Source organism: Bubalus bubalis, chromosome 10, assembly GCF_019923935.1.
Source record: "Bubalus bubalis isolate 160015118507 breed Murrah chromosome 10, NDDB_SH_1, whole genome shotgun sequence".
Classification (NCBI taxonomy): domain Eukaryota; kingdom Metazoa; phylum Chordata; class Mammalia; order Artiodactyla; family Bovidae; genus Bubalus; species Bubalus bubalis.
This window is the reverse complement of record NC_059166.1, coordinates 1,639,932-1,653,847: the sequence shown is the minus strand read 5'-3', so window position 1 is coordinate 1,653,847 and position 13,916 is coordinate 1,639,932. Positions and strand designations below refer to the sequence as shown.

The window sequence follows — 13,916 nt, the reverse complement described above, 5'->3', positions numbered from 1 at the left end:
CTGCCTGACCTACCCCCTGTCCAGTGAGCAGCCGGGTCTAGCCCCTGCTGCTTCTTAAGCTGCTGCTTTTATTCACACTTTTCCTGGAGGGGCAGTTGGCCAGAGGCAATGAGGCTTGCTGACTCTATCCGTGGGGAGCCTGAGGCAGAGAGGCCCCTGCTCCAGTGACTCTGAGACCCCCACTGCAGACCCCGCTGGACTCAGGGACGTGCGCTAGCTCTCACCACACGTCCAGGGCGACTGAATTCTGAGCAGCAGACTTAGCCTGGTGGGAAGCACAGGGGTCTCACTGCCGCCGGGTGGGGGGCGTGTAGAGTGCTGGGGCCTCCCTGATGTATCCCCGCTGGGATCTGAGGATCCCCAGCAGCCCCGACCTGGTGATGAGACGCGGGCAGGATGCCCCGAGGTGCCCAGGACTGTCTGCATTTGCAGCTGAGGAGAGGAGGAGAGCCGGCCGAAGGGAGGGAAGGGCAGGGACGGGGCGCTCTCCCTGCTGCCCGTGCACCCGTCGTGCCTCTGGACCTCAGTGAGAACCCAGTGCCCCGGTGGGGGTGAGGGCAGAGCGCCCGCCGTCCACTTGCTCGGCGTGCAAGCCACCTCTTGTCCTGCTGACCTCCGGCCCAGGCACCACCGCGGGCCCTGCAGGGAGGAACGCGCTGGAATTCCTCAGTCTCAGCATCAGCGCTGCTCACTGGGGAGCCGCTCCCCACCCCTGAAGGTGGAGGCAAGCCCTGGGCTCACCCCGCCACCCTCGCAGGGCACGTCGCAGGGCACCTCTGGGCGCAACTCTCAGGCTGAGATCCAGGGACACCACAGTGACAGGCGTGGGCCCAGGGGACCCACGGAGCCAGAGACACCATGACAGTGTACACGCTGCGGCGAGGGCCATGCCCATCACAGCGGCAGGGATGGCCCTGGACACGCCAGGGATGGCTGCCAATGACACGCCAGGGGCTGCTGCCCAAGACACCCGACGCTCCACCACCCCAGTAACCCGCCCAGCCCCTGCAGCTCCTCCCTGGTCCCACCAGGTCCAGGAGCAGCCGCGAGTGAAGGGACCTGGGCCCAGTTGGACCCACTCCTGGACCCTCCCTGACTGGGCTGGGTGACAGAGCTCCTGGGTCGAGGGCCCATGATGGCGGCACGTGCCTTTTCCAGGAAGGGGGCCTGGAACCGAGGGCAGAGCAAACAGAGGGGCACAGGGTCGGCGGGGGCAGAGGTGACCTGAGAGGCAGCGCCCAGGTCAGAGCGTCACTCTCCTGGCTGAGGGGGCACAGCCCCTAACAGGAGGGGCCCCTGAGGCCGGGTAGAGCTCACCCCACCAAGGGCCTGGGCCCATGTCCGGGATGGAGCCCCTGGGCATGATCACTGCCCCCTGCTGCCCCCTCCCCACGGCCCCCCGCCCAGCCCCCCACCACTCAGCCAGGCTGTGCCGCTTCCGGAATGCAGTCCTGGGGGCCTGTCGGTCCTGGCCCCTCCCACGTCCTGGCCGCTGTCCCCTGAGCAGCACTTGCACACCCACCCCCACTTCCCGTCTCCCAGTTTGGCAGGAGCGTGGCAGGCAGGGACCGGGGGTGGGGGGGGGGTGCTGACGGGGGAAACAGGAGGGAGACCCTAAGCTCCACCCCCGAGGCTGAGAAAGGGGAGCTGGGGGTGCGGGGGGCCAGGGCGGCAGGGGGCAGACCGGGGTGTGCTCAGGCTGCGACCACTCCAGTCACCACCCACCATCACCCTCACCAGCCCCCTGAGGATGGCAGAGGACCCCTGGGATTGCCCCCTGGGGCAATGCCGGCCAGGAGCAGGGAGGTGCCGAAAGGACACGAGTCAGCGGTCGTCACCGAGCGGTGGCCGAGCCCACCCACGGCTCCAGCTGCCCTTCAGCTGGGAGAGCAGATTCTTAGAATTCCCTCTGGGAGCCTCCTCTCTGCTGACCCGGCCAGGACCATGAACCTAGGATTTAGAGACGCGATGACCCCACCCTCCCCGCCCAGAGAAAAGGCCAGCTGTGCGCAGAGGGCAGTTTGCCCAACCGCACGGAGCTGGATCCGGGGGCAAGAGGCTTTGGGGGCAGGTCAGCCAGGCCCGTGGCCTGCGGGCGTCTGGCACACCCTCCGCTGCGGAAGCACGTGCCTTCTCCCGCGTTTAGCGAGGGTCAGTAACAGTGTTAGTTGCTCAGTCGTGTCCGACTCTTTGCAACCCCGCAGACTGTACCCGCCAGACTCCTCTGTCCATGGGATTCTCCAGGCAAGAATACTGGAGTGGGTTGCCATGCCCTTCTCCAGGGGATCTTCCCAACCCCGGGATGGAAACCAGGTCTCTTGCATTAAAAGCAGATTCTTTACTGTCTGAGCTACAGGGAAGGTCAGCGAAGATTAGCAAGGCTTAGAGCTTCCAAGTAGCGAGTTATCCAAACAAACGGGCCCTGAGGCATCTGTGTCTGCCGGCTGGGCGCCTCTCTCCAGCTTGAGGCACCGCCCAGCTCTCCAGAGTAGCACCCCCTGCCCTCAGCATAGAGTGCCAGGTGCCAAGGCCTCACGCTGGGGCCTTGTCTGGTCTCAGAGGCTGTTCTGGGCATGGAGCTGTCGCTTGGCCGCTGGTTCAAAGCCAGACTGGCCGCCGGCAGCGAGAGAGTGGGGAGGGGTCCCTGGGTCCCCGAGGCCCCGCAGGTCCTGGCCTAAGTGACCCGGTGGGTGTGGGGCAGAGGGGTGAGGCGGGGAGGGGCGTGTGCTTTACTCTGTGCAGGGTGAACTGAAAGCAGACGGGCGTCGCACGATTTTTTGCTGGTTCTGAGCCCTCTGCACACTGGAGGGCACTTCTCAGCAGTGCCCGGCAGGCGCGGCCCCTGCTCTCGGGTCCTGTGAGGCCGGGGGAGTCCCACGGGGGCTGCGCAGAACCAAGGGCAGACCCGGCCACAGCAGGCCTGCTCATCTGAAAGCAGGACTCTGCCCTGAAACCCGTATGAGGGTCTTGGTGAAGAAGGAAATTCTCGGGACACGTGGTGCCTGCCGGGGAGGAGATACAAGCCGCCCCATGCCTGGTGGGTCCTTCCTTCATTCTCTCTGGAGGCCTCTGCGGAGCCCACAGGGCCATCCATTGCTGGGAAACAAGACGAGCCCCTCCGTCTGGGCACCCCGCCCTCCACCCAGGACAGCAGCCTCGGGGGTGGCCTGGGCACCCCGCCCCTCCCGCGCCCCCCAACCCCGGCCTGGGTGCCCCGTATCTCCTGCGCTCAGCTCAGGACAGCAGCCTTGGGGGTCGCCTGGGGTCTTTCTCCCACCCCAAGTCCGGAGGGCAGCAAATGCTCAGGGCTTCACCTTCAGGCCACGCTCCCCCTACACCTCCCGGTCCACACCCCCCTCACCTCCAGTGTGGACTTCGGGGGGGCTCCCAGATCCTCCTCTCTCAGCTCCCCCCACCCTAGGACCCTCAACACCTCAGCCCTGAATTCTTGCAGAAATGGGGCATATCACACACTCTAGCCGAGAAAGGCTCCCGCCTCCCGCCAAGGAGAAGTGGGGTCCTTGGCCTTTGAATCCCTCCGAGGGCCATCCCTGTCTGTTCTCTGCCCCTGGACCTCTGTGTGTGTGCCCCCCAGGACTCAAGGTCAAGGCCGTCTTGTCATTTCCCATGTCCCTTTCTTCTGGCTGAAGAAAAGCCCTGTCAAAGGCGGTGGACCAACGCACTCGGCGTTACACTTATGCCCCGAGAAGTACGTCACTGTAGACCCTGACCAGGATCCTTCCGAGTTTACGGTTTCTCGACTTTTACAAGGTGCCTCGGATTTCCTGGACTGACCCACCGTTTCCACTTGCTCGAGGTCACAGCAGGACACGAGAGACACGAACCACACGGACTCAGAGCCGCTTTGCAGACCCTCCAGGGGGTTTGTGGATCTCTGGAGCAGGCACAGCAGAGACCACGAGGTGTCTGGGACCCTGTTGACCGCATGCGCTGGAAGCAGTAGACCATGGAGTCATCTGGACCCACCCTCGTGAGGAGCCTCTCGGAACGGCCGCCCGGCCGCCTGGATGGACGCTCTTCCCGCGCTTTCTGCTTCCGCCCCGGGGAAGCCGAGTTCTGGTGCGGGTGGACCCCATAGACGGGCCCCTCTGGTGGGCGGGTGGCGTGAAATGAGGCTGCCGTCCCCTGTGCCGTGTGCGGTGACCCCAGGGCCCCTCGTTCCGCGTGGGACCCTCGACACACCAGGTTGCCCCCCACTTGCTGGCAGGGGCCTCCAGCGAGCTAGGTGACTTGTCCCGACTGGCTGGTGTGCCCGGAGGATGTGCCTGGACCCCACGGGGCAGGCCTGATCCTGTATGGAGCCCCAGGGGGGATTGGGGGGGCGGCATCCCTGGGGGAGGGTCGGGTCCCCAGGATGGGGAGGGGAGGGGAGTGGCTGTTGCCTTCAAGGTTCCCAGGCTTCCTGGAGGAACCCTGCCAGGCCTTCCAAGGCCCTGAAATAGACCCTGTAAAACGTCCTTCCTTCCTGCCTTCCTCTATCAGTGATGGTGGTGCCGGGGACGGGGGCGCCCCGATGTGCTGATGGCGTGTGCTGCCCCTGAGCCCTCTGCCCACACGGTGGGCTTCTATCCTGACATGCTCGTTCCAGAGCGAATCTGAGGGTCAGCCCAGGACACAGAGGCCCCAAGGCAGGGGAGGGCTCAGGGCCCAAGCTCCACGGAGCAGGAACCTCACCCCCACAGCGGGGCACCTCCTGGGGAAGCAGAGGTTTCCTACACTGGGGACCCAAGGCCTCTCTGCACGCACACATGCTGTAGCTTCAGTCGTGTCTAGCTCTTTGTGACCCCGTGGACTGTAGCCCGCCAGGCTCCTCTGTCCGTGGGATTCTCCAGGCAGGAATCCTGGAGTGGGTTGCTGTGCCCTCTCCCAAAGGGTCTCCATTACCATTTATTTTGCATCTACCACGAGGACCTGCAAGGTTATGGGAGGGGCCCCCTCCCTTGAGTCCCAGCCTGGCGACCTCCAGGGCTGTGCCAGCCTGTCAGTCATGGCCCTTGGAAGAACACCGTTTATTCCATGATCCAGGTCACGCACATGTGTGTGGGCTGTCAGGGACTGTGAGACTTCCAGTGGGCCCCCCGTGGTGGAGGGCGTGACTGCCGGCTGACCACCGGTTGGACCCAGACCGTCCATGCCCCTGTCCTCGGAACGCAGCCTCTGCCCACCGTTCGCGCACCAGGGACCATGTTAGGGAGGTGGCCTTGCGGCAAATCTGCAGGGCTGAGACGGCCGGGAGGTGACCTTGATGGAGCCCTTTACGGCCTCTGTGTGGACCTGAGCTCGTGGGCTGCGGGCCAGTCCCACCTGGTGCTGCCCATGGCGAGCGCGGCATCTGAGGCCCCCGCTTATCAAGTGAGCCTGCCGTCCGGGACTCTCCGAGTCCTCCGTGTACTGAGCCGGTCCAAGTCTCACCCAGAAAACTCCTGAGACTGCGAACCAACCAAGCAAAGCGTGGTCAGTGGTGGAGAGCGCTGCTCCCTTCATGGCTGTTCCCGATCTGTTGGCGTGCGCTGGGAGCGGCGGGAACCTCATCAGGGCCCAGTCACAAATGTTAGCTGGCCGCCCTGTGACCCCAGGGCCCAGCACCCCGCGACCCCAGGGCCCAGCACCCTGTGACCCCAGGGCCCAGCACCCTGCAGGGGCCGACAGCGCTCAGGACCACGCCCAGCCGCGTGGGTGTGTCCTCCCGGCAGGCCCATATGCCCGGCGGGGGGTGCTGCTGTGACGGGATTCTCAGATGTTGCGATCAGTTGGCCTTAGCTAAAGCCCATGACCCTCCACGGCGCCGGTGGGCTGCCCCCTAGGAGGTGAAGGCCGGGAAAGACCAGGCCCCTGGAGGGAGAGGACGCCCCTCCCCAGACGGCCTCCGGCTTGGGCCGCAGCGCCTGCCGGCCGCCCGCCCCGTGGGGTCCAGACCTGCCAGCCCCGCGGTCACGTGGGCCAGCTCAAGGTGCGTCTGTCTGTCTGTCTCTGTCTCTCCCATTGGTTCTCTCTCCAGAGCACCCTGCCTACCGCCCGCCTGCTGCATACCTACTGTGTGCATCAGGATACTCCCTGCTCCCTGGTGATGCCAGGAACAGCGCGGGGCGGGGGCCCTGCCCTCCTTCCTCCTGGGCTCAGAGCCCGCCTGGTCCAGGGAGCAGGCCCCTCCCTCCTTCCCTCGCAGGCTTCCTCCCGCTCTCTCCCCCCACCAGTCTGCACTCCCCACACAGCCCTCGCTGACTCAGCTCCCGCCGCCCCGGCCTGTGCCCCCCCGCTCCCCACTCAGGTCACCAGAGCGGCTGCTCCCTGACACCCCTCCCTCCTCACCGCACCCTGGACGTCTGAGAACAGATGAGGAGTCACTTCCAGGCAAACCCTCCTAACGCACCCTGCCCCACCAGGGCCTCTAACCCTGATCGTGTCTCCATCACCTCACCTTCCCTCTCTCCTGCCCAGCCCCTCCTCATCCAGAATTCTACCGAGACCCCCACCTCGGGGCCCCCACCTCTCTCTGCACCTTCCCCAGCACAGTTCCCTTGGCCTGGGACACGCACCCTCCGGCACCAGCCCTTCCCACGGTCCACTGGCCTCTACCAGCCGGTCACCCTGGCCCGACCCTGTGCCTCGCAGACACTGGGGCTCGATTGTGCCCCAGACTCTGTGTCTCCCGTGTCCCGGGGGCGGCTCTCCTGGCTAGCGCCCCACACTCCCTGCACAGGTCCGTGCCCCACTTTTTCAGTGGGCCTGGGCCCAGCTGCTTGGTGGACACGCGTGAGGCCCAAGGGGCCATGTCACTCTCTGGGGGGCGGAAAACAAGCTGTACCGTCACCAACTACCCATGGCTTCCTTCACCAGAGCAGCGTCCCCTCACCCCATTCCTGGCACAAGGCGTGCACCCCGGGAGATTCCCTCAAAGAAAGGACCGACTGGCAACATCCGCTGTGCTGTTCACCTGCCCCGGACCGTTCTGGGCCGCTGGGTCTGGAGGGAGGTGCCTCCCGGGGGACTTGGCGGAGGCCTCAGGGGACAAGGAGGAAACAGCCGGGGGCAGGGTCCCCTAGGGCAAGGTGTGGCGCCGTGGGGGCGGGCCTGGGGGCGCGTCCTTGCAGAGGCTCGGCCTCCCTCCCGTGTGTGCCTCGCGGTCTCAGTTACTGTCTCGGTCCTGCTCTCCGTGTCCCGACAGCTGGACCTGGGGGGCCAGTGCCTATGGGCACCCTGCAAACCTCTGCTCCTTCCCCCTCCTTACGTTATTGAGTGAAATAACCCCAAGAACAGCCCCCTTGGTGATGCCAGCGCCCGCGAGGCCAGTCCAGAGGGGACGCGGCCGCGGTCACCGCGTTTCCATCTAAGGGCTCTTGGCGGGTGCAGCTCGGGGGCTGGGGTGCTCCATGGCAGGGCAGTGAGCAGGACCACCCGGCCGCTTCCGGGTCATGTGGCGACCACAGGGCTGCGGTCCCTGCAGTGCTGGACCAGGCGCTGGGCACCGGCTCTCCTCCCCGTTGTCCACGCGTCTGTGTTGTGACGGCCACGGTCGCCCTCCCGCTTGCTCACTGAGCTGATTCACGGAACAACCCCCGCCCCCCGGCCGCCCAGGGCCTCCCAGCAGGAGGCCAGGAGGGTGTGGACCGCAGGGCAGCGGCGCCCTGGCCCCGGGTGCAGGACAGGAGAGGGGGCGGAGCCCGGGGGGAGAGACGGGGAGGGGGGTGGCCGAGCTCAGGGTGGAGGGGCGGGGGTCGGAGCCCAGGGGGAGGGACGGGGGCGGAGCCCAGGTGAGGCGGTGGAGCCCAGGGCGGAAGGACGGGGAGGGGGCCGAGCCCGGGGGGGGGAAGGGGGCGGAGCCAGGGGTGGGCGGAGCCTAGGGGAGGGACTAGGGAGAGCCCGGACCCAGGGGTGCAGGGAAATGCGAGGCTCCCAGAGTCAGAGATGTCCCCATCTGCCGCCCACCCTCTGGCCCAGGCTGCTGCTCGGGTCTAAGGATGGGAGGAGGGGAGGATCAGGTGACCTCGACCCTCTCCTGAGTGACACCCGCCCTGGGACCGCAGGTGTCATCTGAGAACGTCCCAGCCCCAGGTCCTGCCTGTGAGAGCAGAGACTCTACCACCCCCTCATAATCCAGCCACGTTGCACACCGGGCACAGGTCCTGTCAAGTACAAAGTGCCCGGTCGGCATGCCAAGGACGCGCCACACTTGGAGGAAGCCAGTGACTCTGCGGAGGCCAGTTCTTGTACTTATCCAAGCCAATCGCCTTCCTAAAAATACCGAGGCCTGAACCAGACGGGGCAGGAGTGCAGGAGCAGGTCTGCCAGACCGAAGCACAGGGTCAGCCCTCTGCCGGGGGAGGCGGGGGGCGGGGCAGACAGCCCCAGCCACGCCCACGACGACACACAAGCAGCCCCTGGGGGTCAGGTGGCCGAGGCCTGGGGGACACAGGCCTGCCCCTTGTCCGCACGGCCGGTGCTCAGCCCACCCTTGTTGAAAGCAGAATGGCACAGAAAGTTCTGGCGGACTTAGGCTCCTGGGCAGTTACTGCTTCGAGAAGAAAGGCCCTGCTGGGAGGAGGGCAGGGTGCCATCAGCAGTCCTTGTGGGGCAGACCGGTCCTGGCTACCCTGGGGCTGGGGTCAGGCGACGGGTGACCAGGCCCTGCCCTTGGAAGCAGCCGGCAGGCCGCCACCCGCCTCGTCCTGCTGCAAAGCACAGTGAGGTCCCAGGGGCCGGTCTTGGGGGCCGAGGGTCTCCTGAAGGTCAGGCTCACCTCTCTCAACCCCTGAAGGGAATGTCCAGGAGGGTGAGCACGGATGACAGCCGTTCTCGGAAGAACCGCGTAAGGCTCCGCCAGCGCCTGCTGCCCCAGCCCTGCCGGCATCCGGCCCAACCCAGGGCCAGGAACGAGGCAACAGAACGCCAACCCCGAGGCCCCCGCTCTGCCGAGCCACACCCAAGTCAGCGGGCGGCTGGGGCCTCTGTGCCCTGTGTCACCAGGATCCTGGGCGCGGGAAAACCCTTGGAAGTCCAGGAGGAAGGAGCCAGACCCGGCCATGGTAAGCGGGGGCGACTCGGGGAGCCTCCTCTTGTCAACCGGCAGCTGGCTCCCACAGCCACCCCCCACCCCCAGGTGAGACCAAGCCCCCAGCATGGGTGGGGCCTTCATGTGGGCGCCCTCCACCCGCCTACCTCTGGGGGGACAGGCCGGGCTCGCCCCTCCCCCTCCCACCCGCCCCTCCCACGCTGGGATTGGGTGGGTGGGTGTGGGGTACACTTTGTCTCCAGGCACATTTTAATGGAGGCGGGGGGGGGGCAAGGTTCCACAGAAATGGGGGTACAGGGCCATTTCAGGGCCCAGCTCCCTGCTGACAGTGTCCTAGGAAAGCCCCCTTTGTTTTCAAGGAGACCTGGCAGGTGGAAGCAGGGACTGTGGCCCGCGGACCCCAGACCACCTCCTGTACCCCTGCACTCACCTCAGCCCACAGGCCACAGAGCCTGCCAGCCCCCCGCCGCCTCCCGGGACCTGAAAGAGAAAGGGGCTCCGGACAGCCAGGGGAGCCCCGAAGCCCTCCGCTTGGCGACTTGCTGCCTGAGTCATTCTGTAGCCTTGCTCACTGCCAGCACCCAGCACCCATGCACAAACCTCCAAGACCACCCGACCTCCTGGCCTGCAGGTACCACGCACCCCGCGTTTCCCTCTACATGCTTCCCGGGGCAACAAGAGACAGGAAACTCTGCCTAGAACCTGGGTGCCCCTTCTGCAGGACGATCTCTGCCCTTTCAGAGTCTAGCCCTCAGGAGCAGGCTCCGAGAACCCGCATTTCAGGCCACCTCTGGATGGAGGGTGGGGGCCGGGGTACTGGGGACGGAGCAGAGGCTGGGCTGAGAGGAGACAGCAGGGGAGTGGAGATTGGGGAGCCGGGCGGGGGCCGGGGGCTCCTCCCGAAGGACGCAGGGCAGGTGGCGCACTCTGTGCGAGGAACCGGCCCGAGCCGCCTCTACATCAGAGCCGGACGGACGTGGTCCATACAGCAGAGCCAGACCAACCCGGCCCCTACAGCAAGCCCGGCCCGACCCGGTCTCCACAGCAGAGCCGGCCCAATCCGCCTCTACAGCAGGCCCCGGGGCAGTCCCGAGGCTTCGGCTCTGGACCCAGCTAGTCGCAGCGGAGGCGACAGCCATCGACCAGGTCCAGGCCAGGGCGCAGGAAGGGGCGCCTCTCGCTCCCTGGCACGCTCACCTGTAGGGATGGGAGTCCGGGTCCAGGCACGGCTCAAGGGTCCGGGTCGGGGTCTGGGTGGGGGTCTGGGTCCGGATCCGGATCAGGGTTCGGGTTCGGGTCTGGGTCCGGGTGGGGGTCAGGGTTCGGGTCCGGGTCCGGGTCCGGGTCCGGGTCGGGGTCAGGGTCTGGGTCCGGGTCCGGGTCTGGATCTGGGTCCGGGTCGGGGGGCCGAGGGTCGGGGCGGGAGTCCAGGTCCGGGTCCTGGCGGCAGCGTGAACTTGGCCGCAGCTGGGTTGAAGTCAGGGTGGAACCCGCGGGAAACGGCGGTTGGGGGCGACCTTGGGGGAGGGGCCTGGGCTCGGGAGGGGCAGGCGCCCCCGCCCCGCCCGCCTTCTCCTCCGCAGACCCCGCCCCCGCCGGCCCACTCCGCCCACCTCCCTGAGGTTGCCCAGTCCCAGCCCCCTTTGTTGCCCTTTCCCAGGGTTGCAGCTGCACGGGGTCGGAGGTCTTTGGTGCCCCTCTCCCGGGGTCACACGGGCCCAGGCCCACCGAGGGGCCCAGTGGAAAGGTTCCGCCTGACCTCGGCTGGTACTGGAGGGGCAGCGGAGACCGCGGAGCCGCGCGGAGGAGGTCCGGGGAGCTTGGCTCCCTCGGGGGACGCTCGAGGCGGGGTGCCACCGCCCGGGATGCGCGCGGCTCCGTGCTCTGGGCACCGCTCTAGGGCCCGCAGGAAAGTGGGGGGGAGGGGTCGTGATCCGGAGAGAAGCAGCTGAGGGCCCTGCGAGTGTGCACCCCGAACCCCAGCATCACCAGGTCCCAGCCTGGCCTCTCTACACAGCTCGTGTGGGCTTCTAGTATTTCAGTTACTTACTCTCATTTTGACGGAGTCCCCCATTTAGAGTGTAAGCTCCACCAGGTAGGGGTATTTCTGTTTGCTGTTGAAACTCGAACACCTGGAGGAGTGGCTGGCACCTCATGGCTGTTTGTTCAGCCTCAGGGCCACAGGAAGACCGCCCACTGGGGTGAAGATTTCGGCTTCCCTGGGACTCTGCCAGTGCTCACTTCAGATCTGGGTTATGTATGCCACAGATTCATTTGCAGTGTGATTTTTGTTGGTGGTGGTGTTGTTTGTCTAGGCTTCAACAGTATGTGAATGGAGAACTTCCAGATGTTCAAGCTGGATTTAGAAAAGGCAGAGGAACCAGAGATCAAATTGCCAATGTCCGTTGAATTACAGTAAGAAAATTCAATAAAAACTTCTATTTTTGCTTCATGGACTATGCTAAAGCCTTTGACTGTGTGGATCACAACAAACTGGAGAATTCTTAAAGAGATGGGAAGACCAGACCACCTTACCTGCCTCCTGAGAAATCTGTGTGCAGGTCAAGAAGCAACAGTTAGAACTGGACATGAAACAACAGACTGGTTCCAAATAGGAAAAGGAGTACGTCAAGGCTGTATATTGTCACTTTGCTTATTTAACTTCTGTGCAGAGTACATCATGGGAAATGCCTGGCTCGATGAAGCACAAGCTGGAATCAAGATTGCTGGGAGAAATATCAATAACCTCAGATATGCAGATGACACCACCCTTATGGCAGAAAGCTAAGAGGAACTGAAGAGCCTCTTGAAGAAAGTGAAAGAGGAGAGTGAAAAATCTGGCTTAAAACTCAGCATTCAGAAAACTAAGATCATGCAATCTGGTCCCATCACTTCATGGCAAATAGGTGGGGAAACAATGGAAACAGTGACAGACTTATTTTTGGGGGCTCCAGAATCACTGCTGATGGTGACTGCAGCCATGAAATTCAAAGACGCTTGCTCCGTGGAAGAAAAGCTATGACCAACTTAGCATATTAAAAAGCAGAGACATTACTTTGCCAACAAAGTCCATCTAGTCAAAGCTGTGGTTTTCCCAATAGTCATGTATGGAGGTGAGAATTGGATTATAAAGAAAGCTGAGCGCTGAAGAATTGATGCTTTTGAACTGTGAAGCTGGAGAAGACTCTTGAGAGTCCCTTGGGCTGCAAGGAGATCCAACCAGTCAATCCTAAAGGAAATCAATCTTGAATATTCATTGGAAGGACTGATGCTGAAGCTGAAACTTCCATACTTTGGCCACCTGATGGGAAGAACTGACTCATTGGAAAAGACCCTAATGGAAAGATTGAAGGCTGGAGGAGAAGGGGACGACAGAGGATGAGATGGTTGAATGGCATCACCAACTCAATGGACATGAGTTTGAGCAAGCTCCAGGAATTGGTGATGGACAGGGAGGCCTGGAGTGCTGCAATCCATGGGGTCGCAAAGAGTCGGATACGACAGAGCGACTGAACTGAATTGAACTACTCCCCCACCAAGCCCCAACTCTACCATGAGAGCCTGCTGGCTGAGGACAAGCTGTTTTTTCACAATGCTGGTTTTCTGCTGTGTATTCAGTAGTGTGCTTAATTCTGCAAGGCAGGAACCAGTCTTCCCATTTTACAGAGGAGGACTCTGAGGCCAAAGCAGATCAACACTCTGGGAGGTGGCACCACTAAGCAAAGAGGAACCAGGCTTTTCCACAGCCAGAAACCTGTTGAATAAATTGATTAGCAAATCATTATAAATGATTCCCTTACATTTATTTAACTTTAATATCTTTCAAAACAGTGTGTGTGTGTGTTCATGCACACGCGCTCAGTTCTTTGTTACCCCATGGACTGCAGGCCGCCAGGCTCCTCTGTCCATGGAATTTTCTAGGCAAGAATACTGGAGTGGGTTGCCATTGTCTTCTCCAGGGGATCTTCCCAACCCAGGGATCGAACCCACATCTCCTGCATCTCCTACATTGGCAGGCAGATTCTTTACCACTGAGCCACCAGGGAAGCCCCTTCAAAACAGCCTTACCTCTCATGCAATTGGCCAAAGTGAAAATTGGCAGAAAAGGTATTATGCCATGGCTAAGCATAGAGATTCTGACTTTTGGGGTCCAAACTGTGTCACTTTCCTGCTATGTGATCTGAGGCTACTTAATCTCTCTTTGCCTAAAATGGGGGTAATAATAGAACTTAAGGAGGAGTGTGAGGATTAATTGAGTTAATATCTGTAAAACATTCAGAAATTGCCTGGCATGTAAGGGCTCCGTGAGATTTGGTCTCTCTGCTTTTTTTTGCCTGACACAGCAACATGCAACAGTGCAGACCATCGCAGAGAGACTGCTGTGTGCGAAATGGAGAGCGGTGAGAAGCTGCTGTGAGCACAGGGCGCCCAGCCTGGGGCTCTGTGATGACCATGTCGGGTGGGGTGGGGGGAAGGAGGGGGACTCAAGAGGGAGGGCACATTTGTATAATTATGGCCATTGTTGAATGGCGGAAACCAACACAGCACTGCAAAAGTTAAACAAAGCAACACTGTAAAGCCTGTGCAAGCCCCAGGCCTTTGGTCTTACAGGGAGGAGCTCTGGTGGTCTTACCTGTAGCAGTGACGGAGTGAAGACCTTCTCAGTGGCGTGGCTGCTTGTCCCCTGGCGCCACCAGGAGCCTGGGTGAACGTCCAGCTCAGAAACGGCAGCCTTATCAGCACCATCGGATACCAGTGGGCGTCAGCCTTCAAGGGCACAGGCTTCAAAGTGAAATCTAAGTCCGGCGTTCGGTGTCTCCATTCTGGGGTGACGAAAGTGGAGAGACCATTTCACTGTCTCCGTGGTAAACAAAGAGCAACCTCA

The 13,916-nt window shown here is 62.7% G+C and overlaps 1 protein-coding gene across 1 annotated transcript; it reads left to right on the top strand.

Annotated features, from left to right (window-relative positions):
* Nucleotides 1-7,837: 7,837 nt before the first annotated feature.
* On the top strand, nt 7,838-13,448 carry LOC102406608 (serine/arginine repetitive matrix protein 1). Its single transcript, XM_045161996.1, has 4 exons — nt 7,838-9,118; nt 9,391-10,230; nt 10,615-10,798; nt 13,375-13,448. The coding sequence occupies exons 1-4, from the start codon at nt 8,780-8,782 to the stop codon at nt 13,446-13,448; spliced, it is 1,437 nt and encodes a 478-aa protein (XP_045017931.1). The 5' UTR covers nt 7,838-8,779.
* The last annotated feature ends 468 nt before the right edge of the window (nt 13,449-13,916 follow it).

Bases quoted from the DNA above. Each gene is read 5' to 3' on its own strand.
- LOC102406608 (XM_045161996.1), top strand. From the start codon at position 8,780: ATGTCCAGGAGGGTGAGCACGGATGACAGCCGTTCTCGGAAGAACCGC. The intron at 10,231-10,614 runs GTAGGGATGGGA...TCTCCTCCGCAG, and splicing joins GCTCCCTGGCACGCTCACCT to ACCCCGCCCCCGCCGGCCCA. The intron at 10,799-13,374 runs GTACTGGAGGGG...TGCCTGACACAG, and splicing joins GTTCCGCCTGACCTCGGCTG to CAACATGCAACAGTGCAGAC.